This window comes from Siniperca chuatsi, linkage group LG22 (assembly GCF_020085105.1).
Source record: "Siniperca chuatsi isolate FFG_IHB_CAS linkage group LG22, ASM2008510v1, whole genome shotgun sequence".
Taxonomy (NCBI): domain Eukaryota; kingdom Metazoa; phylum Chordata; class Actinopteri; order Centrarchiformes; family Sinipercidae; genus Siniperca; species Siniperca chuatsi.
Genome location: NC_058063.1, coordinates 17,854,749 through 17,880,491, shown reverse-complemented (window position 1 = coordinate 17,880,491; position 25,743 = coordinate 17,854,749). Strand labels below are relative to the sequence as shown.

General features: G+C 39.7%; 1 protein-coding gene across 8 annotated transcripts in view; it reads right to left on the bottom strand.

Moving 5' to 3' along the window:
- The window catches only part of si:ch211-200p22.4 (phosphatidylinositol-binding clathrin assembly protein), an 80,122-nt gene that overhangs the window by 9,817 nt on the left and 44,562 nt on the right, over window positions 1–25,743 (bottom strand). For 4 of the 8 annotated variants that reach the window (XM_044184535.1, XM_044184539.1, XM_044184536.1 and 1 more), the window contains 11 exons: window positions 25,590–25,701; window positions 25,065–25,171; window positions 22,505–22,546; window positions 19,161–19,246; window positions 18,925–19,048; window positions 15,212–15,345; window positions 13,378–13,478; window positions 11,087–11,197; window positions 3,610–3,756; window positions 2,979–3,009; window positions 2,445–2,577 (listed from right to left, as the gene is read on the bottom strand). In XM_044184535.1, coding sequence (XP_044040470.1) covers window positions 2,445–2,577; window positions 2,979–3,009; window positions 3,610–3,756; window positions 11,087–11,197; window positions 13,378–13,478; window positions 15,212–15,345; window positions 18,925–19,048; window positions 19,161–19,246; window positions 22,505–22,546; window positions 25,065–25,171; window positions 25,590–25,701 — 1,128 coding nt within the window. Of the gene's footprint in view, window positions 1–2,444; window positions 2,578–2,978; window positions 3,010–3,609; window positions 3,757–11,086; window positions 11,198–13,377; window positions 13,479–15,211; window positions 15,346–18,924; window positions 19,049–19,160; window positions 19,247–21,261; window positions 21,283–22,504; window positions 22,547–25,064; window positions 25,172–25,589; window positions 25,702–25,743 lie in introns of all 8 variants that reach the window. The other 4 variants (XM_044184541.1, XM_044184542.1, XM_044184538.1 and 1 more) reach the window with 3 other exon arrangements.

Here is a 25,743-nt window from a genome sequence, read left to right as displayed (position 1 = left end):
GTAGAGGATGAGAGAAAGTAACAATGTGAGAGTGAAAGAGACAATCCAAGAAAATGAGGAGATGATGAAAGAGGAAGGCAAAAAGGGTATGAAGAGGTAGAGACCAAGAGAAGGTGAGAGAGTGCAAGACAGGGGTGGAAGAGTGAGAGAATAACAAAGAAAAGAAATGGGGACGAAGTGATGTGAAAGAGAAAGTGGGGATAAGAGAAGCACAAAAAGAAAGAAGATATGGAAGAAAAGGAAAAAAGAGGAAGAATGATAAAAAAGACAACAGAAAGCAGATAAAAGGAAAAGATGGTGAGGAAAAATAAGACAAAGTAAGACAGAAAGGAAGAAAGAGCGTGGAAAGACAAAAAAGAATGTGGGATGGGTAAAAAACAGAAAGAAAGGTTAGAAGCACAACATAAGCAAAGATGGAGGACCAACAGCAACAAGTAAAGGAAATAAAGTGAGAGAAAAAAAGAATGAGGGGTCAAAATACGGATGGGCAGATGTCAAAGTCAGTGTAGCGAAAACAGGACGAGAAGATGACAATGCAAAACAGAGACGCGATAAAACAGAACACGAGCGAAGAGGGGAAGGAAGACGAGTGGATGACAGTGCAAAAACAGATGGAAGAAATGCACGAAGAGGACGAGCGGGACAGGAAAGGAGAGATGAACAAAAATGACAGCAGGGGTGAAGGTGACAGTGAGGGAAGAAAGAAGGAAAGGACCAATAGCAGAGTGAAAAAAATAAGATATTGGGGAAAGGGAGAAAGAGAGGAAGCGGAGGGTTAGTGACAGTTTGTCCTCGTCAGCCAGAAATTGCTGTCCAGAGATCAGGAGGACAATCAGGAGCTGCCAAGATCAACACACGCACACACACACGCACACACACACACACACACACACACACACACAGAGCATGCACAGGCAGCTATCTACTGCACCAGTACTTCCATCTATATACGGGACACAACAAAGTAAAAAACATTCACATGCATGCAGACAAGTCCAGCATTCAGTGTGCGCAGTGCAACAATTTTAGATTTGGTATTTCATTAGCAAGATGTCTGCAAGTCTCAGATAAAGTAAGTGATATAAGTTTCTGAAAATCCAAACTAAATTCTTGAACTAATTTTACATCTGAAATTGGCAGAAAAGAGAAAACAGCATGTCCTGTGCAGCTACACAGATTTTTCACTGCTAAAGGAATAGTTGGACATTTTGGGAAATGTGATTACTGTACAGTGTTAGATGAGAAGATCAATACCACTGTCATGTCTGTTAAGCACATTTTGTTACCATTTGACACAGCCAAGCTAGCTGTTTCCCTTGTTTCAAGTCTTTATGTTAAGCTAAGCTAACCGGCTGCTGGCTGTAGCCAACAGATAGTCCGGCATCCTGAGTTATTTTTATACTTTGGTTTTTGATTAAACAGATAATATATAACATGTTAATTAGTGAGCTAGAGAGGTACTGGTAGGCAGACTTTGTTACCTTTGTATACAGCCAGGCTAGCTGTTTCCCCCTCTTTCAAGTCTTTGTGCTAAGCTAAGCTAACTGGCTGCTGGCTGTAGCCCTATATTTAATAGACAGGCATGAGAGTGTTATTGATCTTCTTATCCAACTCTAGTCAAGAAAGCGAATAAGCATATTTCCCCCAACATGGTGAACTATTCTTTTAATACAATGCAATAAGATTACATATTACATATTTAAGAACTTTAAAACTGAATTTTACACTTGATTTAACTTTTGAAGAACTTTAAAGAGCCAAAATATGGCCCATGAAACACTTTTTAAGACGTTTCCATGACTTACAGACACCTTGTTGGATCCTCAGGAAGGATAATTCTGGTCTATTACAACATGGGTCTTATTTTCGTAGTTTTGACCATCATTTCTGAGATTTTGGAACAACGACATCTCCATAACTGACATGAGCAAGAAACATTCAAACAATCAGACAGATATTAAACTGTTGGCTTGTTGACAATTACTATAAATTATCTAAACTCACCAAAAGTGAGTGCAACCAAAATGTTGGTAATAATACTTCATTATACAGGAAAACTGTGGTAAGTATGGTGGCTCAAATTTGAACCAGGAGGGCGGTATCAAGTGATTGATATTTACAACTGACAATTTGGGTAATAATTTTACAGTTCGCCTTCATTTTCTCTTTCAAATAAGTTCTGGAGTTTGTTAAAAACCTGCAATTAATGTGGTTAGTTCAATAGCGTTATTACTGCTAGGAAGGATGGCCTAAACTGCTGAAATAAGATCCACGTTGTAATAAACTCAAATGATCCTGCAAGACTTTTTGCAGGACTTTCAGACACCTTTGACGGATCCTTTTAGGGAAAATTCTCAGGCTGTGCAATCACTACACCACATGGGTCACATTCTGCCCCTGTATTTGCGTGTTTGCATGTTCAGTGTGTGTTTCTGTCTCCTTACCACATGTTGCACAGGCATGGGCTGCGGGGCCATGGGCGCGGGGGTCCACTGTGTGGTCGACATGGTCTTATTCTGCCAGTTCTGGCCCCCCGTCAGCTTCTTCTCTCCAGGCTGGCTCCAATGCATATCTGGCCTGGAGCGGGACAAGCAGAGCAACAAAACAAGCACACTGTCAGGATTTTGTTTTCTTGCTCAACCTGAGGCCAATTTTTCAAGCAACACCAAAATCATGTCTTGGAAGAAAGGAAAGGCAGTAGATTTGCTCTTTTTACGTGTAGCTTCTTCTTTCTTTTTACTTTCTTTTATTTTTTTATATCCGCTGTGAGGCGCATCATGAATTTCAAAGACTAACAATATTGCAAATATGGCAGAAACATCCATGAACAGCACTGAAGTGAATTCGTGTACAGCGGTTTCTTGCCTTTTACACTCTACAGATGCACTTTGTGTATTTGTTTTGCCAGTGGATAAATCCTCCAGCCTAGACTACAAGCACATCTTAGTAAAGGTAACATCACAACTCATGACACTTACTTCTTGGCTGGGGTCCCACCAAACTGCAGATCTGAGGAGGGATAGAACCACAGAAAAGCTGAGTGATCATAGTTGAAAAAGAGTAAATCAAAGACAGGGAGGCAGGTATTTCAGCCTTATATACCATTTTTCTCTCTGATTTTACTTAATCTTTGTTCTCTTCTGTCATCTTTTCACTAGTTTGTAACATTTAGACGTGTTTAATCAAAATTCTTCATGAAGGGAAGTGTAACATTTTGCAAGCTAGTGAGGACAGATTCCAACCAAGTAGATAATGGTATTCATTGACTGGATGGTTCTTTGTTAAAAGGAGGAGAAAGAAAAAAAAAAAGGCTTAATGTTGTCACATGAATGCAAAAAGGATGCAAGCAAAATGTCTTTCAGTATTGTATGTATCTTTACACAGTATAACAGTGTACGTCCTTGTATCTATATGCTCAATCAATATGAATGCTTACAAAAGAAACGTGGATAAGGCATGCATACATTCAAGGCCAGGCATTTCACAGGTTAAATTACATAAATATTCGACCAGTAAAACGCTGCTTTACAGATACTGCAACTGGTTAAGTGTTTTTCCCCCCTGTGTTGACACAATCAGCTATGTATGCACTTGTATCTGGACACTCACTGCCCACGAGGTTGGCCAGAGAAGAGTCGAGGTCGTTGGCTAGCAGCTTTCCTCCATGATGAATGACCATTTGAGGAGGAGGAGGATGATGAGGTGCAGTGTGTGTGGGAATTGTAGGCTTCAACAGGTCTCCTAGAGCATCAAAACCTGAAGAAGAAATTAACATATATGTAAATAAGCTGAAAACAAGATGGTAACACATCATACAGACAGAAATTAACACATAGGGGTTAGTACACCATACAGACACATAGACAAATGCAATAAAGTACATAAACATATATCAGATTAAATATGAGCAGAGGAGCAAACTGAATGAAAAAAAAAGTTATTTGATAAAAACAGAATTGACCTAAAACCCTTTCCCCCAAACAACGATCATGCAATCATAGTTTAGCAACCATAACTAGGAACGGCAGCCTGTCAAGCTTTGGGTTTCTCCACATGTTGAAGCTGTGCTGTTGGAGGTCCTTTTTTAGCCTTTCCAAAAACACAACATTAAAAGTGTAAGGAATGCATTTAACAGTGTGTTTGTCTGCTTTTAAGTAAGCTGAAAACGTTAACTAGCTTACTAGCTAGAAGCAGAAGTAACCAAACAGTACTTCCAATGAGCATTTCTTTAGCCAACTCTATTATTTTCTGGGGCTACAGGTTACATTAAAAAAGCCCCATTCACAACTAGCACATCCAGTGTGTAGTATTCCCCACTGTGCGGAAGCCGGTCCTGGTATTTAGGGAGAGAGTTTAGGGTAACATTAGTGGCTCTGTCCTGCACAGGAAGTTTAGACTCCCAGCTGCCCCAAGCAACGTCACCCGAGATATGTTCCTAAATCCTAAAAGGCTTTTCTTTTGTAACCAGACTAAAGGCTTTTCAACCAACTTATGGAGATAATGTTAGTTTAAATAGATAGCTAGCTACAGGTTGCCATTTCAGCCGGAAAAATCAATAGTTGCCGACTAGAAATGAGAAGCCTGCTTTTGTGTCTGAAAATCAAGGACCCGTTCTTTCAAAAATTACAAAGAATTTTGATCGGTAAATCTGCAACCGTAAACTGTATATGTGCTGTATGAAAATAGATAGTTTGACTGGCATAGCAGCAGTAACTAAGGGGGGCGGGGCTTAGTAAGCAGTAAGTTCACTAATCAAATTGTAGCCGCGATACTCTGAGAAACTGAGGGAAAACTCATGCTCGAGGTGAAGAAAGTTAAAAAACAGAAGTAAATGATTTCAAAGTATCTGTGAGAAGACATTTAATCCTTAATCTAATGAAAACCGACTCAACTTTCAGCCTAATTTTCCAAACTTTTTCAAAAATGTCCACTCACGATTCGACCACTTTAATGAGGCAGGGCTGGACGGTTTTGATGTGATAATATATTGCTGAGCTGTACATCCTTAATGTGAATCTCAATCTCTCATCTAGCCTTGCTATTAATTGAATTCTTCCTGCCCTATTTTAGCATTTACCTACACGGACAGAGATTCCTGTTTAAAGCAGATACTCTACCCAGACTCTACGCTTTTTTTTTTTTTCCACTGTCATACAGAAGCCTCATTTTATCAGCAGTGAGCCTGTAATCCCTGACTCAGTAGCTTGCAGCACTTGTTCCAGATGATTGATTTATCTGCTGTCATGTATACACTCTGACTCCGAACAGTGATTAGTTTTGAACATGTGTGTGTGTCTGTATATGTGAGACAGTGTGAAAACAGATTGTGTTTGTCCATGGCCGGCAGGTGCAAATGAGTAATTTCCTTACTGTGCGTGTGTGTGTAAGTGCCTGTGTTAACAACTTCCCATGTCAGCACTCATTCAGCTAATGGCTCAGTATTACTCTGCTGGTAGAAACCTGGAGGTGTGACTGTGTATGTCTGTGTTTGTGTGTATTTGGTGGGAGAAGTGGTCAACATGGCGAGGAGTAGCAGAAGACATGAGCAAAAAAAGGGAAATTTAAAGCAGAAATGAAAGCGTAAACTCATGATAAGCTTTTTACAGAATTTTATGTGTTTCAACCTCTGCTCCTTGAATTATCGTTTCTCACTTTATCCAGTAACCATTAGAGGTTAAAAATCAATATCTGGAGACAAGTAGGAAAAATAAAACGAAGACAGGTGCAAGGTGACGATACAAAGCTGGGAAGAAACAAAACAAGAAGGAGCAAGATGTGAATGCAGGACAACCGCTGTAAATGTACAGCGTCCCTGAAAAACACAGAGGAGGAGAAAGGGAAAAAAGAAAGAGAGGCAGCTGATGGTGGAAAAAAGAGGGAGGAATAATATTTAGTTAGGAAGCGGTGTGTAGGTCTGACAGTGGTGCTGACACAAGAGATTCAGAAAACACTTTTCCTGCTAGCTTAGCAGATGAGAGAAAAAGAGAGGAGGAGAGAGGAGGAGAAGCATACAGAGACAGAAAAGACAGAAAGAAGTATAAAAGAGAGGAATAAGAAAGTAAAAGAAAAATAAATGAAGAAAGAGGAAAAGAGAGCAAGGGGGAGATGAGGAAAGAAACCTAGTTTTGCCTACTATCTTTTTAATTCTCTTGACTCTAATTTCTCTCCCATTGTCGGCATTTCCATTATTGTTGTCACTGTGATAAAACACTTTGGCAATCCGGGTGATTTTGTTTCTTAAACCACTGTGTCAGTGAAGCCCACTGAATTAAATTGAACCAAGAGAGCAATAGAAGAGAGGCAGAGATAAAAAGGGGGAGGGAGGGAGAGAGAGAAAAAGAAACTGTGGTAACAGTGAAAAAAGCTCTCCCAGTAGATCACACACACACACACACACACACACACACACACACACACACACACACACACATCACAGGGCAGACTGAAGAAGAAGAATACAGGGAGGGAGGGAATTGGGAGGTGGATGAGGAGGTGATGAAGCGAGCACCGAGACCGTTGTATTGAACTGGGAGGATAATGCTATCAGTGTTAGCTCAGGTGTTTCAGCAGAGGATTTGACAGTCAATAGAGTTTAAGATCAAATGGAAGGAAGGAAGTAAATCCATGTCAAGGGTTCAATTCCAAAACACTGGGAGGGAGAAATCTGTTACTTACTACTAAATGTGACAGAAATTTAAAAAAGGTTGGATTATCTAAAGCCCTTTTCGGAAATGGAATACATAACATTGCTGGCTTCATCTGCTGGTTACAGTAATAGCTTTTTATTATTCAGACACAAGTGTCCCTTACGGTTTTCAGATATGACAGGATCTTTACAGAAAGAGCCACAATGCTTGCATGATACATAGCACCTGGTGCGCGAGAGGGAGCATTGTTGGGACAGAAATTATTTCAAGGACGGAGAGTATTCCAGTTTTGTCACAGGCTGCAACAGTGATGGATTTTAAAACTTGTGTTGCTGGTGAAGCCTTAATTAATGACCATTGTGAGTGCCGAGGGATGCTCAGCCCCTCTTCGTAAACTAAAAAAAAATAAAATAAAAAATTATAATATAATAATTCAGTTTAATCATTTAACATTATTAGGCACTAAGACACTTAAGAACTGACCGCTCACTAAGCTCCACCCCCCTTCGTTACTGCTCAGCTTCACGAGTTTGTTGAAAATGCTATCTCCGACCGACTTTTTAATGTTTCCAGTTGACTCATTTTAAAACAACAACCCTGTAAAAGGGGTCTTAAAAATGAATTTAATGGCTACATACATGATACTGTGCTAACAGACTAAAGCTAAAGCTAACAGATCCCAGTCAAAACATCAGCATCCTCACTAGCTAATGATCCATGTAGCAGACATGAAAATAAAGAAACATCATTGTTCTTGTATTGCAGAGCTACTTAGTCCTAGTATTATAAGAAAGAAAACTGTAAGATTAGACTGATATTTCATGCTAACACAACCCTTTTAAACCTTCTTTTATGCATAAAAAGGTGATAAGTGAGTGATGCATTTATCACACTGCTCTTAATAATAGCAAGATGTGCATTTAATCTCTGTGTGAATTTAACCTTGCGCTGCTGCAGCATTTACATAAATGTGATGGCATTCAATTCAAACTTGTCTTGTGTTACAGAAATGTTTCTACATCTGATCTGGTAAGACTACCGCTGTGACTTTATGTAAAAGTGACTTGAGTGCTTATTCATGCATTTGCGTAACAATGTGCATGTCTGAAAGGGGCGTAAAATAGCAGTACTAAAGCGTGATTAGTTTGCTGATAACTTCTATAACCCTTAGTGAGTTTTACTTTCATGTGTTAACAAAGAAGAATGTTGACCATGAGCACAAACGGAGATAGTAAATGATATGGATGTGAGCAGAGACACAGGGGAGAAAAAAAAAAAAACATCCGTTAAAATAAATAAAATTTGCAAATCCAAAAATTTGAAATCTGATTTATATAAAGATTGCCTCCAAAGGTGAGGCAAAGGTGTCACATGAATAGAACGATTTATTTGTTTAAAATCCCAAAGAGGCATAAATAAACACAGCAATCTTCCATTTAAATAAAACGGAAACAAAATTGCATCCCACTCTGCTTAGGAAAAAGGGACGAAAATAATTGTGTACTGTAAAAAAAAAAAAAACAGTAAGCTTCAGCCACACAAATATGAATTATGCTCTGCCTTTAAGACAAATTTTAAATCTCCATATAAAAAGGAGCAACTATGCCTCAGACTCTTTGTACACCAAAGCACAAATACAGTTGTGTACCAAAGTTATTAGTTAAAAGTGGACACAAAAATTCAGATAAAGACTGCAGACTTTGCAGAGGAAGGAGAAAGGACTTTGAATTGTAAGGAGAGAGAGAAAGGAGAAGGAGGAGAGCAGATGGAAAGGAGTTGCCTGGGTGATTCTTGCCTTGTGAAGTGTGATGGGGAGACGATGAGGCAAATACAGAGAGAGAGAGAGAGATGAAATAAATGGAGGGAGGGAGGAGAGGGGAAGGAGGAAGAGGGTGGGAACGGTGTGAACAACAATAACCAAAACAGAAGAGCAGAAGCAGACAGATGGGATGGAGCAAAATGACAGACGACGTGCGAACAGACGCAGACACACACAGTTACCAACATTAACAAATATAAGGACACGTGGACGCATAGACATACGTAGACAACGCATGGGGGTACACACACACACAGAAGGAAACAGAGACATACAGTGCAGTAGCTGCACACACACACACACAGGGATTTTTGTGAGATGCTGCCAGTAGCCCAGATGGTGTATTGGTAGTTGTAGTGGCAGCTTCAGCACAGGCACTATAAATAGAAGGAAGTTAGTCTGTCCAAAGATCGACAGAGCAAGCCAGAAATCAGCGGCCACTAAAGAGAATCTGTACTCTGGACTGGAACATTTCAAAAACAAAAGAAACTGCTTTATCTGGCAAACGCTTGAAGAAGCAATGCTCCAGCTGTACAAATGTAACTAATACTCCTAATGATGATGATAACGTGACAGTAATACCTCACAAAATAATTCATGCTTTCTTCCAGAAAAATTACAGAAATACTTCCAGTCCATTTGGAGAATTTTAAGATAGACGTCGTTTTCCAGATTTATGATTAGTGATCTAGCTCTGTATGATAATACTGTTTTGATCAAGTCATACAAGTGAGTTTGAACAACATGTGCAGCGATTGCTGGTGAGAAACAGCTGGCTGATTAATCCTGGCAAATTTCCAGTATTGCTCATTGATGGGCGGCGTCGCTGTGAAAATACGCTCAGCTATACAAAGACAGGCAATAAGTTTGAACTTAGAACAGTGACTAGAGTAATGTCAATATTTCTGAAGAAAAGAAACTAAAAGTTGCTTGATCAGTTGTTGATAAATATTGCCACTTAAATGGATATAAATGCTATATAAATGACTATGTACACCACTGAAAAAAAGTAACTCTGGGATAAAGTGATGCTATTTTTTAACAAAGATTTCCACTGAAACGTGAAGGATAATTTCTGGAAATATTCAAAACTATTGTCATTGCCAAAAAAATCCTATGAAAAGACCAAAACCTGCCCCAAGCCCATTAGGTCCTACTTCAGAAGTAAATCTATAAAAAGGCAAAATAATTTTCTGAAACAGCTGGGCACTGTAGTCTTTAGCAAACATTACTCAAACAGGAGTAAAGAGTATCTGTTGGGCAATATTTTCAGTTGTGGATTAATACACACTTGGTGTGCAAGGACGGTGAATGTGGGATCGAAACTAAAAATAAAAACTAGTGTCCGTGTTCATCATAATGAAGGAACATGTCACTCAGGGGCAACAGTGTGGCCACTGATGTGCTTTTAATAGTTTTTATGTAACAATGGAGGTCTATGACACAGAGAAGCTATATTAGGCTTTGGCTACAAAGACAATACTTGCTAGTAGGATGCATTCATTGTTGGGTTTGGTCTTTTCAGGATTTATTGACAATAAGAAAAAAGTCCCATACTGTAACTTCCTCTGAACTCTTGCAGTTTAAACCTGCACCTCTTTCTGAACTTCTTTCTCCCTTTATGATGAAAATAGTCTTTAGATGACCTCTGCAGGTAGTCGCTCTTATCTGCTGTGCCTTGGAGCTGTCGATAACTCACCATGCCTTAAAATTATATGCTTTGCAGGAGCGTCTTGGGACCCGAAAGGGTTGAGAAGCACAGAGATTGATTGTGTCAGTTGCTGAGAGGTTAAAAGAAAGTAAGCTAATAAGAGGGCTTGGAGCCAAAGTCTCAGACCTGCAACACTTAAGAGCCATCAGTCTAAAGCTGTTACCATAACAGGCGGAAAACCATAACAGGAGAAGCTGAAATAGTTGGAGAGAGGGTTCCTACACACTGTCTATTCGATTCAAGACTTTTAGACCTATTCCTTTCCATATTCAGAATCATTTTATAACTGATAATACTGTCAATACTATCCCGTTAACATAAATGAATAAATAAACAAATAAATGAAATGAGAGCAGACCTAGAACATAAAAACACTTAAATTGTATTTTACTAATGTTTCTGTAGGCTCATCATCTGGAAAAGTTTTGTTTATATTTGCTCATATTTGTAGAATTTACAGACCCGTGTAGGAACCCTGAAAGAAAAGACTAGTTACTGAGGAAAATCAGGACTGGGATCAGTTAACTTTGGGTTCAATCAAGTAAAAAAATATCAACTCAGAGAGAACTGATGTGTAATACCTAAAGACCTAAAGGTCTTTTCCTTTCTCAAGTTACATGAAAATCCATCTGAATTTAAAGTTAACTGATCCCACCAGCTCTGTGTTGTGAACTTAGAGTTAGAGTTACTGTCATTACAGTATTAGAGACTATATGTAAAAAGTCAAACAACAGGCTTGTGACAGAGCGAAAAAAGCTATAAAACACCCACGCGGTGGCAGGACAATCACAAATTGCTGGAACTAGTCAGAGGGTTAGTTAAGTGCTACTCCTGTGCTGCCAGCAAAGCCAAAAGGTTTTAGTTTTTCAGTCTGGCTCTGTCTGGACAGTCAGACAGAGCGGACTTTACCGGCTGCAGGTTGTGGGCCGTTGTTACTGGGCGTGGCCTTATTCCCAAACACAGCATCGAAATCTACAGTCATGGCTGGGGCGGTCTGCTGCAGAGGCTGGCTCTCCATTCCTGAGGGATGCAGTTAAATATGACTGATTAAAACCCTGTTTGGATGTTGAAACTGCACGAGATAACTGTTGGACTAGCTTCATCTGACATAGCTTTTAAAAAAAATAAACTGTAGATATATACATCAGGTTGTGATTTATCCTGGATGAAAATCATGGCTTTGCTCTAGTAAGGATTCCACCACCTCCCGCTGAACTAATCCCATTAGATTAGGAACATGGACATTTCAGTCTCCAGCGTACAGCCATTGTTGTTGCTTAGTAACTTGAAAGTCTGTGCAGGCTGTCGGGAATGTCAGACTTTCAGAGGAGAGTTAAGCCTGTGCACAAGGAAATCCACTGATGCACCTTTTGTTTTTTTGTGTTCATCCATATCCCTGTTGGGGATTAGGGCGGTTCTCTTTGTGGAGTCCACCAAGCAAGAATACACGACAAAATTCACAGCACAGACAGTACACCAAAATGATTAATAAACATGATGGAACTGTTAAACTACACATTCAGTAAACAGTGATTCATAAAGATGATCGAGAATTGATAGAGATTAAACATGGCAGATAGAAAATGGTATACTAATAGAGTTTGTGAGTAAGAATCACCATTTTCTAATATGACTAGCACCTCGCTCTTCATGTACATGTAAATTGCTCTTAAATGTATTACTGGGAAACAAAATCCGCCTACCAGCACCTCCAAAGCTCACCAATTAGCTTAACTTTGTTTTGTTAATTAATTGATTATATCTTGTTTGTTTAATTCGTAGGAAAGTCGAAGTGTAAAAACGACAACTTGCCGTTTTTACAGGGGGTTATGTACCAAACAATTTTTGGCAAGGCACATTCATTTCCTGGAGTCCCTGAAATAGTAATAGTAATAGTGAGACAAGAAATAGTCTGGGACCAGACCCCCAGTAAAACTGCAATTTGTCATTTTCCACTTAGGCTTTTGTACGGCTTAAACATACAAAGATACAACATGTTAATTAGTGAGCTTCAGAGGTAGGTGAATTCAGTTAGCGCGGTCTAAGCCATGCTAGCTGTTTCCCCCTGTTTCCAATTGTTGTGCTAAGCTAGGCTAACTGGCTGCGGTTCGTAGCTTCATATTTATCATCATCTAACATTGGCCAGAGTTTCCATTTTGGGAAATTTCCATTTCCCAAAATGTCATACTATTCCTTTAAACAATCAAAAATATGTTCTTCATTCTGCTGCCTGACTCTACACTTCATCAGTGTTTCCAACATTTACAGCCTTGGAAGTTTACTAAAGTAAGTATCCTTTGTGTTATTTTTGAGAAAAGCACAGGGGATAGTTATCTCAGCTCCTGTGTCAGAGCCACTGATAGCGTAAGGGGCTGATATTTGCGCTAAGAAGTAGCTCTGACTCTGAACTCTTTATAAATGGCTTCAGTTTAATCCTCTGTCATGAAACATGTAATACTAACAGTGCTTCCAGATGCATCTTTGTGCTGCTTTTTGATTTGAGCTAGCTGATTTTAAGCTGAAATGTCAACTGTTTTCAGAAAAAGAAGGGGGTACACTGTACAGCAAAGCTAGGTGAAAGTAAATGTTGTTGCTCAGCATTTCTGCCACAGCAACAACAACTTCAACACTGACACACAAGAAAACGAGGAGATGGTGGTTGAATCTCTGCTGACATTTCCTCAGACCGGTTTATTGAGCTGCTCAGTGTGAACACATGGTTACAGGATTTATTATTACAAACTACTGAGAGTATTTACAATGACAACACCTGCATCCAAAACTTGTTTAACTGTGTCTCTACACAAGACACCGGCTGGGTCATGCAACATTAGTTTCTGAAGAAAAGGAGGGAATGATAGTGGGTGGATTGATGGTTTACATAAAAAGACAAATGAATGGCTAGACAGATGGATGGGCAGACATGTGAATGCCTGGCCAGAGGGAATATATCCCTAGAATGCCTAACACACGTTGGAAAATTATATACAGACAAATTAATTTGTGTACATCTTTATCTGTGTGTGTGGATGTAGGTAGGTGTCTAATTTGCATATCCGCGCCCCTGCTGTTACCTTCATATATGTGTAAATGCAGGTGTGTGTTTGTGAAGGTTTCTTGTGTGTGTGTGTGTGTGTGTGTGTGTGTGTGTGTGTGTGTGTGTGTGTGTGTGTGAGTGTGAGTGTGTGTAGGTAGCGTACCTCCCCAGGCACTGTTGGCGGTGGAGATTGAAGGAGTGCTCTGCACAGTGGGGATGAAGGCCGGCTGAAGATCAAACAGGTCACTGTTCAGATTGGGCACACTGAGGAGTGAAAGAGAGAGGGATAATGACAGAGGAAGGAGACAGACAAAAATGGTAGGATAGAGAAAGAAGAGATAAAAAAAGTGAGAGAGAGAAAAGAGAAAGTGGGAGTTAAAGAAAATAAGAGGGAGGATGACAATAAGAGGTAGGGAAGGACAGGAGAATAAAGGACAGAGATGAGAGGAATGATGGGGAAAAAAAGGAAGAAATCACATGAAAAAGTCAGCGAGAGATGAAGAGAACAAAATAAAGAGGTATGGAAAGACAGATGGAGATAGAGCATTAATATTTAATCAATTGCACATAAATAGCTAAAGTCGCCACTAAAAATGTTCGTTTGTCACAGATAAAGATTAATCCTCGCTCTCTGCAGGGCTTTAAAAAATTCCACAGAGCAATAAAACAGTTAGGAGCAGTAAATTCAGAGCATGAAACAGTGTGTACATGTTGAGTATAAATTCTGTACTGATTATCAAGAAGAGTCTTACTTGAAGAGTCCTACTTGGTAACTATCACATCTGGAAAGCTGGGGATATGATACAAGGATTTGTTTTGTTGGGGAGGAAATCTAAAACAGCCCACCGAGTGTTTAAGTACATACTGACTTTAGATCCAGTGCATTTAAAAAGCAATAGGTTGTTGAATAATAACAGCCATTCATAAGTATGTTTTTTTCTTTTTCGTGTTTTAACCATTCTTGCTTGATCTTCCCCTTTCCTCATTTTAAGTCCAACCCCATATTTGATACTATCTATGATCAGTATTTTTTCTGCAATAGCCATTCAATATATTTACATTCTGTAAGTACCTCTCTATATAGTAGTTTTCACTGTTAGTGGCAGGGTACACCATTCCTGCACTGAATTCAGATTGACTTCACATGCATGAGGGATTCACAGGAAACAAAGCATGTATGTAATCCACCGTTACAGTTTGTAATTTTATCTCATTGATATTAGCCTGTTTTACTGTTCAGCTGCATCTATCCACAGCTATATTAATAAGTTAAGTTACTCCTAATGCAAACAGAGTTTTCCTACTGCTGATAGTTCACATTAAAAGTATTCAACTGGTAAAACACTAGGTAGCTTTTATTTTGAATCATTCAAAGGAAACATATTGTATTCGTCATTGTGGATATCACTGATCGCGATCGTTCATCAAAAATGCATCTACAAAACAAAACAGCATAATTTTCTGCATTTCTTTATCAGCGGATCAGTTTTAAATATTGCAGGCAGTAATGGAACAAGAAGAAGCAGCCACAGTGAGCCGGTAGACAGTTGCAGGCGATAGGCTGCACACCTCCTCACCAACTCCTTTTACTGTACAATGCTGTTGTGTGGAAAACTACTGCGCCGTGCGCAGCATGAAATCAGATCTCCGTTGCTTATGGCATGATGGAAAAAGGCCAATTATTGACTGACGTCTTTATTAGAACAATGTGATTTTGTTTGGCTGCACTGTAAACAGATACATCAGTTGCTCTGTATTTCTGTAAGTAGCTGCTCAAGGAGTGTTTGCTGTTTCAGAATTCTGGGACCTGTGGTATTAAATAGCCCTCTCTGTTACCACCAGAACCACGGATGTCACAAAATATCTGCCTATCTGTGCTCATTATTCAATATCTCAAAAATGTAGAGGACTTAAGTTGGTTTAAAATGGTGAACATCTTAATGTAATGTATATGGAGTCAATCATTTGGGCTAACTGGTGTGTTTGTGTGCACGCACCTGTTGGCAGACATCGTGGAGCTGAACAACTCTGGGGTTTGTGTGATGTGGTTGTTGTTGTTGGCACCCATCGACTGGCTGCTGGGGGAGGCAGAGGGTGGAGTATGCATGTTGATCTCCTTCAGGCGCTGGTCCTAGAAGGCAGACACACACACACAAAAAAACAGAAAGAAAAACACCACAAGGATCAGGAAGACATGGTTAAATAGTCATTTCCCATTGGAAATGAATAAGTGTTTTGTTTCCAGTAAACTCAAATCCTGAGAAATGACAAATACATTCTCTTGCACGTCCATTTAAGGTGTGTATGAAGACAAATGCACATAAATATTCTCTCATAGAGGAAACAACACCCAAAATTCATACAGCTGTCCTGTAACTTCTAGTGTTAAGAGCCCTTGTGTCCTTTCGAGTCGTGTTGTTTGGAGATCCTTGTCAAGCATCTCATCACAAACATGCCCAATGTCGAGTCATTGTGTGTAAAAACATAAAGGGAGACGTATAAATCTGTGTGCTTTGGTGATAGTCAGATAGCTGTTGGCTTTAGATTTAAGACTAAAAACCAGGCCTGCATCCAACTGAATTTCAAAAGTCAGTTTTATTGCTCGGTTTTGCCTGCCAAGGTTGCCTGGTGGTGTGGGATTCAGCATACACATTATAATGGCAGACGATTAGTTAAAAGTACTTTAAAACAAATTATATTGGTTTGTAGTGACAAAAAAAAACAAACAAAAAAAAAACAACTCTCCAGCACTGTTTGGTTGTGATGCTTAAAACCTCACAGTTTCTGGCCCTGTCCTGCTGAGACCCAGGTGCAGCTGAAATGGCAGTTGTTCTCTCTGATGACAGATATACAAACATCAGCTAAACTGAAATAAAGTCAAGAACAAACCAGCAATCAGTTTTGATTTTTGCATTGTTTTCAGTTGATTCATGCTGATTAAGTCAAGACATAAGAAGCCTGATGTGACTGTGCCTGCAAGTCACTTTCATTTAGCACAAACAGTGGCAAAACACTGCTGATATTTGCATGACTAATACCAGTTAACCAAACATTTTCAAGTCTCAGACTGCTCTCAGGTAAGAAACCCACCTCGATAATGCAGTAAAACTACCAGAAGTTATTTGACCTACTGATACAAGATCAACACTCCAGTACTTTGAAGGTGTTCCTACACATTTGCAGTTATAAAAATGTCCCTATACCTCCTCCAGACTCTCATTTCTTGCATGAATTTGAACATTTTGCTTCAGGGTCAGTTTGATGCATGCTGGTTACAGCAGGGAAATATGACTGTCAACAACTTTCTATCACTCTGTAGCTTAAAGATGATGCTATATGACAACATATTTTAACATTATGTGAAATGACAGAGAGTGTAAATCTAAACAAAATGCATTAAATCTAGTATAAGTAATCCATACTCTTTCTCCGTGCAGTTTATATACCATATTCAACCTCCTACAAGTGACTACATTAAATGTTATTGCTTTATTGATTGATTTTATTATTCTTGCTGTTTTATTGCTCATTTCTTGTGCTTATATTCCATCTGCCTATATTTCCCCACAGGATCTTATTACTTCTGCTGCAATGACCTAATATCTCCACATGGATCAATACATTTGTGTCTTATCATGTGGGGACATGTACAGGGAAATAACAACAGTTTTTTTAAATAAGAATATGTACTGTTTGGTAGACAAGGAAAGCAATTTACAGTACAACAAAAGGTGTGGATTGTTAGTATGGATTGCAACAAAGGGAATGGAAATACTGCTTCTCACAATGCCTTTGTCTGTTTTAAATACAAATGGTCATTCACTTACACAACCCTCTTCCACCTTTAAAGGATTTTGGACTTTGAGCAGATTAATAAAGAGAATCTCCTGCTGTACCAGCCTCAACCGGGCCGAGTCCTCTTCATTCATATTCTGACAGTGCAGCGAGAAACAAATGGGAACTGCTGTTATTGTTTGGGCTAAGGCCCCAGCTGGACAGTAGCTGAGTGTGTAAATGTGTGTGTATGTGTGTTGAGTCCATATGGACACCAGAGAGTGCAGACAGCTGGACTAGAGTATTTGGACGACCCCTGCTCACCCCGGCTCTCTCACTCTGTTTCTTATTCTGTTATGTCCTCACTCTCACTTTATCTTCCCTCTCTTTTCTAACTAAACCCAAAGGTAATCAGTGGACCTTGGCAAAAACAGGGCAACCAAGGGCACAAAGTAAACAGCGCGCTAAAATCCAATCAACTGCACGCACAAACAAACACACCAAGACACACTGGCAGCACATACAGTGCCTAATCTGCCCGGATATACACATGCTTCATATGCACACACAGATAAACGAAGCTCACAGAGATACTGGCAACACAACTAGACACATACTGTAACTTCTCTGCCAGGATGTAAGCATGCTTAACATGCACACACACGCACACACACACACACACACACACACACACACACAAAGCCGCTGTGTGCCTGCTTTGTAGCTTCACTGCTCTTACTCAATTACAGTTTGCTGTAAGGCAGGACTCCCAGGGCTGGAGCAAGAAATGTCAACACATTTTACACTTGACTTTTCTATTGCTCGGCTCACCACTGAGACTCTTGGCCTTTATCCTCAACTGAAGTTCAGAACTCAACAAACAGCAAAGTTGCTTAAGTCTTATTTCTACAGTACAGCAAAATGGAGCACTATATATATATATAAACTGGGCTGCATGAGACAACAAGTGAATTGTCAAACATTGAAATTGACATTATATTTAAATACATACTGCATGTGAACTTTAAAATTAACTGAATGTGAAACACATAGTTTGTTATAAACAGTGATGCTCATATGAACAGCGTGTACACAATGGCTAAATTTGGTACAACACAACTCCCAGAAAAAGCCATCACAAGTTCACATTTTCAAGTGTAATTACCTATAAACTAAAGCTTTTAAATGTGTCAGTATAACCAAACGCTCTGTTCTTAACTACTCCCGCTGTGTTAAAATTAAAGGGGAATCTCCAAGTTGAAGAAAGGACAACTTAAAAAAGTCGGCAGTTTTTTTTTGTCAGTGACGGAGGTGGCGGATGGCCACCCCACCCTGAGTCTGGTTCTGTTCGAGGTTTGGGCCTCTTAAAGGAAGTTTTTTCTTGCCACTGTCGCCAAGTGCTTGTTCATAGTGAGAATTGTTGGGTCTCTGTAAATAATATAAAGAATACGGTCTAGACCTGCTTTATAGGAAAAGTAAGATACCTTCTGTTATGAATTGGTGCTATATAAATAAAATTGAATTGAATTGAAGAGGAAGAACATGTTTAAGCAGCAATGACCATATGAACATAAACCCTTTGGGAGTGGTTTGATGCAGAAAATGACGTATAAAAATAATAATAATAATAAAGAAAATTGAGAGGTAAGGATAACAAGTGTGGCAAAGGCCAGCACTCACACAGCTATGTATCCAGATACAGATGACATGTTAATACCAGCTTTAAACGGGGTCTAAATCAAAAATGCATTGCTCATAAATTGTGCTACATTCAGGACTTCTGTAGCAGCTGAGAGCTGCTTGAATCAGAGTAAGAGGGGATGAAAGGGTGATAGCAGTAACTATTAGACCTGCGGCTGGCATTTCTGCTGCTACAGCACTGAGTCTGACCCCCTGATTCAGAGGAGATATGGTATAAAAGTACAAAATCTGTTACCTTAAGAGCCTGCAGTCTGGCCTGTTCCTCCTCCAAGGCCTGCTGCTTCTCCTTCTCGTCCATGCGGCTGAAGGACATGCCGGTGGAGGAGAGAGATGAGACGGCACTGGACAGGGTGGACGCTCTGCAAGACACAAGACAAACTTAAATATTTCGTATTTTTTCTCACAGGTTTTGTCTGGTGTGATATGTTTGAAGAAAACCTGATGTAACTGGCAGGAAATTAAGATGTCTACCTGGTGTCTGCATTCAATTCCTTGGTCTTCTTGCCCTCCAGAGAGGCCAGGTGCTGCTCCAAAGCCTCCAGGAGGCTGCTGGGGGCCTGGCAGAGTATAGGGAAAGGAGAAAGAAATTCAGTAATCATCTCAACTTTTTGAGAATCCTTTCTTACTTTCTGTCTCTCTCATATGCACAAAAAAGACCCGCCTACACATACAGTAACACACACACACACACACACACAAACACACCACCCAGAGTTAGTTGGTCTCATAGGAAGGTAACAGAGTGCATCAAGCTCCAAGAATAGCCATGGCAACATGCAGCAAATACTCACACTGTTAGCAGGAGACTCAAAGGAGAGAGAGAGAACAAAGGAGGAGGTTGAAAAACAAAGAGCAAGGAAAAAGGTGGAGAGCGGAGGAGAGGTCGCGCCACTTATTCTCCTGACTTCACATGAGAAGAGGGCGATAATTTCTGTGCCGTTTCTTTCATTTCTCCATTCAACTTCCCTTTGCTGTGTTTTGCCTCTTTGTCTTGCTTATCTTGCAGTGTCCCTTGCACTGTGAGGTCCTATCATACTTGAACAATGAATGCCAGGATGCACTCTGTGCCTCTGACTTGCCAGTATGTCTCTAGTTTAACCAAATCTCTGTACACGCATTCCACGTGGGGATTGATTTTAAAATCTAATCTCTTTACCTTTTCTTAATTCATTTGTCTGAAAAAATGAGTGAGGCCAAGAGTCTCTAAACTGCTCTTTGTTGTAAGATGACACAAGGCAGCTGCATTAAATTTGAGCTCAACTGTTCTGGAGGACAAGTTAGTGAGCACGTTACTTGGGGATTGTTGCTACGCTACTACAGAAAACACAATTTAGCTGCAAATTCAAGTTCAGCTCCAATTGTTCACATTGCACAACACAAAGTATTCAGTGCTCATTAGGTGCCTCATTAATGCTCAAAAACCATGAGAGACAAGAGGGCAAAAGCGAGTGAGACAGCTGCATTGTTAAATGTACAATCAGTGTCTCTCTTATGCACATCTAGAACTTAACACGCAGAAAAAGAAATAGTTCAGCTCTCTTTTGGCTAAGGAGAGAGGAAAGGAAATTCTTCCACTGAGAAAATATGACAACGTCATGTCTGTCTCTCCATCCACAAGAATGCAAAGTGTGCTGTCAGTAGGGCTGCAGACATGCACGCAAACACCCAGACACACACATTTGGGAGTGTTTTGGCTTCTGAGTCCTTTGCGGCTGGCTAGACAGCGGGTTCTTGCCAAACTGTTGCCTGGTTGTTAAAGAAACAGCGACTTGCAGAAGAGAAAGAGACCATTTTTAACTGTCAGTGGGTCTGAATAGGTGAAAAGAAGTCCTTGTGTATGCCCAGTCAATATTAGCTCTGACACACACAAACACACCCACTCAGCTGGGTGTCTCCTCATCTCTTGACTGTCTTCCTTTTGACATATTGTGAGTGTACCATTCTTTCATCTAAACACATTTAGTGATAGTGAAGTTTTGGAAGGCAGGGAGACGTAGAAAAAAAAATCACAGACAAAAATAAGAAAAGAGAGAATCCCCCTTCTCCTCTCTCATGTTTCTTTTTTTTTTTTTTTTTTTTTTTACAATGATTACACGGTAATGCTCGGGTTATTCACTAATAAAGCACCTCCCCCATGCAGGTTGAAGAAATGATGTCGTGCATGACAAATATGAAATAAACAACATCTAAGGAGGAGGGTGGAATTTAAATGAGCGAGTCGAAACCCGGTGCAGGGATTCTTTCATGCAGATGAAGACGGAGGGGTGGAGGGGTGAAGCCTCATTTTCTATTCATGAGGTTTCATGGCCTTTTGCTTGTCGTGCCAGAGCTCTGTGTGTGTGTGTTTGAGAGCTACAAGCAATTCACCTGAGGCCAACACACACATATTGTACTCAGTCAACACCATACCGCTCCACACTGGAAAAAAAAAACAAGGGCATGCCTGGGAGTGTATGAGGTGTAAGTGTGTATGGTTGCACACACACATACATGAGCAGCATATATGATGTTCATGCAGAGGGTTAAGCAGGTTGGAGGGGGTAAGCAGTACAGTATGCAACCCACCACCTACAATGTATGATCCTTTTGTTTTCTGCGACAAACGAGGGAGAAGAAAAACGTCTATTTACTGACCAAAGCGAACTGTGCAGTTTTACTATGAGTTCAACACTAACACAGTCAATCCACATGCTGTTAACTTCCAGCTTTACACTCTGTAATGATTTTTAGTAATGCACGACCAAGTTCCACTGAGGCTCTAAAAAGTTACAGTTGTATTTGTGTGTGGGAGATTTTTGCAACGGTTTCTTGAGGCAGAAACGCACCATGGTGGCAACTTTTAAAAATTAGTATGTGTCAAAGTATCTGTAGTTTATTAAACTGTAAACCTAATCAGGGCTGCAACTAATGATTTTTTTCATTATTGATAAATCGGTCAGTTAATAGTAGGGATTCCTGATTCTGATACTTAAAACCAGGTTATCTGTTGATAGTCTGAACCAAATTTTGCTCTCTTTTTGGCACTATAAAAATGAAGTTGACAGCCCACTGTTGCTGAAGCATAGCAGAGAAAGTGAATTGTATAATATTGATGAAGAAACTGTATTAAATATAGATTTCTGGATTGAATGTAGGTAAACATGCACTTGGTTGCTCTGAGACGTTGGGTCCTCCCATAAACCATTCGGAGGATGAAAACCATGCTTGAAGCGATTCCTCTGAATTCACATAGAAAGGTAACTTTATCCTTGACGATTAAAAACAGAAATCATGTGGGCTATTCCCTTGTAGCGATGCCGTCTTGTTTAAGCCCTTTGTTGTTGCAATTATTATTTTTGTAGATGAAAGGTCTAAGCTCATTGCTCGCAGTTGCTCAGGGTTTCAAATCCACGTGCTGAAACTTGCAGTGGGCCTGCTGATGGAGCAGTGTTTAAGTAGGCCAAATTAACACACCTCAGCCTGTTGTTGGATCTATAATGAGCATTTAGAAGTGAAAGAGAAAGTAGGAAATCAATCAAACAGGGGAGGTACCTAGACCAACATCAGGTTAGATGAGTTGGTTGAAATAAAAATGAGTGGGTGGAGAGTGAAGGAGAGAGAATGAGTGAACAGTTGGTAAGGGGGGAACACAGGGTATATGTAGGGTGAAAAATAAGGTGTGAGTCAATGGATGAAAGCACAGAAGGAGCAATGAAATATGTGGTGTTGAAGGAAAGCCAGAAAAAAAGGTGAGAAGGTAGGAGGGAAAGCAAGAAAAGGAGTTAAGAAATAAAAAAAAGAGATAAGAGGAAGTGGAAGGTGAGATGTACACTGACCTGTGAGAGATCTGGGATGTCACCCTGATCTATTCCAACTTGCTGTCGTCAAAAACCAACAAATCAACAAAAAAAGGGGGGGAGAAAGGTAGGTGGGATAAAATGGAGAAGAAAAAAAATAGAAGGGCAGGATCCATTTGTAAAAAAAAAAAAAAAAAAGATGAGAAAAAGAAAAAAAACAGGGGAATTATTACTTCATGCAGTGGCAGTGTCAACATAAACGACAACAGAAATAAACAAGAAAAAGTTTTCGACATCTGGATTGGCTGATAAACCAACCAATCCCCACAGTGAATGAAGATGATGATTGGACAGTGATAAATATGTCTGACCAATGAGGGAGAGCGAGCATGGCGACTGATGAATAATGATGTGACAACACTGAACACATTTATAAAAACGGACAGCTATGCCAAAGTCATCTCCAAAACAATTTACAACTCAGACAGATAACATTTGTGTGAACATGTTGACTTTTCAGGACACAGATAAAGACATTAAGTCCCAGACTTTTTAATAATCATCAACATGACCTTGGTTTTCTTTCGAAACAGTTGTTAAACACACCTTCATTGTCAGATTTATCAGCAGAAAACATGAATAGCTGATAAGAGTGCACTCCCACTTCTTTAAAAGATGCCATTCTAGATATCTAACTCCTGCTTTTAAGCTTTGTTTTTTAGATTCTTAAATATTCATTAAGTTGTCATATATGACAAAATGGGCAAAAATATATATTAGCAGCATCTTTTTTTATCCAAAAGTCACAGCCAGGTGAATCCAGGTCAAACTTTCTGATTTCAAAACTTAAACGTTGGCAATAGAATGAAGATGTAATTAAGGCCGTGGGAAGAAAACCATGCTTAAAGCAATATTGGTGATACAAACCTTTGATTTGATTTTTGATTCATGTTCCGGTGCCATAATCTGTTTTTATTGTGTATCTCTGGAGGATTAAATATGTTTTCTTCATAAATAAACAAGAGGGAGGTTTGGAAAAAATAAATCTTTAGCCATTCAAAACTCCCGCCCATTTTGGGGGTGGACCATCTCAATCATAACAATTGGGCTATTTTTGATCATTAAACCCTTGCAAAGAATTTGCACATAATCTTTTCAAGGATTTATCTAATTGTTGGACTGCACTGATGGTAAAGAAACAGCATATTTTAAAGGCTCCCTTACCGTGCATTGTACCTGGATTATTTTAACAACACTCTTTTGTTTCTGAAAAATACCCACAATGACCGTTTGATAGACTAATCTATCAAAAACTATATTTCATGTTCGTGTAACTTTTCATAGTACTAGCAGTCTGTGGAACTTCAACATTGTGCTAGCATCTTGTGGGCAGAACAGCGGGTGGTAAAAAGACCACATGTAGCAGTCGGTTTACCTGCACCATTGTGCAAAGTAATGCAAAAAAAAGTTGTCAACTTAGGACATAATATACACTACATATGCCTTATTACAGTGAGTGTGCCAACAACACAAGGTTTAAGGTTGATTTTTGAAGTCTTCGTGTCCCCTAAAGTACTGTATCAGACGGCCTCATAGAGGTTATCATCTACATTGATGGAATATGTTTAGAAAACAGATTTCAGATCAGAGTTTAAACTAGCCTTGACATGTTTGAGACTTGTAGTGTAAAAAACAGAGCAACTCATTTTAGTTTATTCACTGAATGTACTGTATGTGTTTTTATTATTAAGCTCCATAATACCTAATTATAAAAAGACAAAGGGGCCGTTTATTTGAATGTACATTAATGCAGAGAACGTGAACCACCAATGTAGTTCTTCTGCTGAAGTTACAGCAGCTGATTCTCACTGTTTCGAGTCTGCTGAAAAAAAAGGAGTGAGGGAAGGAAGGAAGAGGGCGCAAGAGGAAAGAAAAAAGGAGGGATGATCTGTGGGCACTGGGCAAAGGATAACCACACAAGTATTCATCTTTGTCAGGACGAGAGGGAAGAGAGCGGGAGAAGAAAGGATTAGATGGAGGAGTGTGGGGAGCAGAGGGAGAGGGACCTAACAGAGCGCCTAACCACATCCTCCATCTTAGGGTTATTTTGGGTATATATATATATATATATATATATATATATATATATATATATATATATGTGTATGTGTGTAAGTGTCTGTACAGCAAATGTGGGTCAGTGACGGTAAAGTCAGGTACTCATGTCTGCACACGGTAAAGTCGCTGTGTGAGCAAAATTGTGCCAACTTCCTGTGGAAAAAAGGGAGTCTTGTGGAAAATACACCTTTCCAAGTGGTGTTTGAGAATGTGACGTGTGTGTATATACATGTGTTAATTGTGTTTAAATATATCTGTTTAAGTGTTCAGGGGATGTGGTCAGGATAAAAAACAGACAAGAAATTATGAGGAAAAGTGTAAAAAGGTCATTTAAACAGCAGTTGCTCTTCCCAAAAATAAATCTGTGGGGTAAAAATTGACATAAAATACCCTAGAAAAATCTTATCCCTGATGTGTGTGTACACATTCATGTACTTTTGTATGTATGCGTGTGTGTGTGTGTGTGTGTGTGTGAATATACCTCAGCCACTTTGAGGAACTCTGACAGCTTCGTCATCCTGTAAAGAAATTTCTTGTAGATGTCCAGAGCATCTTTGCACTGGTTCTTCTTCATGTCAAAGTATTTCTCTATAGAGACAGAAGGGAGGATGAGGATGAAAACAAAGAAAAAAAAGAAAGATTTAAAAGAAAAAGAAAAGGAAGGGTGGAAGGGGGAAAGGAGGCACGAACAATCAGTACAAGATTGAGTGGAGACAAACAGACGCACTTAGCAGCTACATGACAGCTTGTCAAAACCTTCTCTGCTGCCAGGGCAACCAGACTGTGTGGCATGTGTGTGTGTGTGTGTGTGCTGCTGCTGTTGGGTTTGCGTTTACATATCTTCCAGACATGAGCGTGTGGGTTTGTACACGCAAAACAAACCGTAGCTATACTTACACCTCATCATTTTTGACACCTGTAGGAGAGTGAGCATCAGTCACCTCACTGCAGGCTGTGTTTATCCTAGGAGTGTGTATGTGTGTGTGTGTGTGTGTGTGTGTGTTACCCAATAGGTTGATGACCCCTTCGTTGTAGGCAGCAAACAGCCTTATGGAGTCTTTGAAGAGCAGCATGAAGGCTGAGTTGATCACTCCGTTGGTCAGCTCATTAGGGTTGGCCTGGAGAGATGAGAGGTAGAGCGAGGTAGAAAGAGAGAGAGA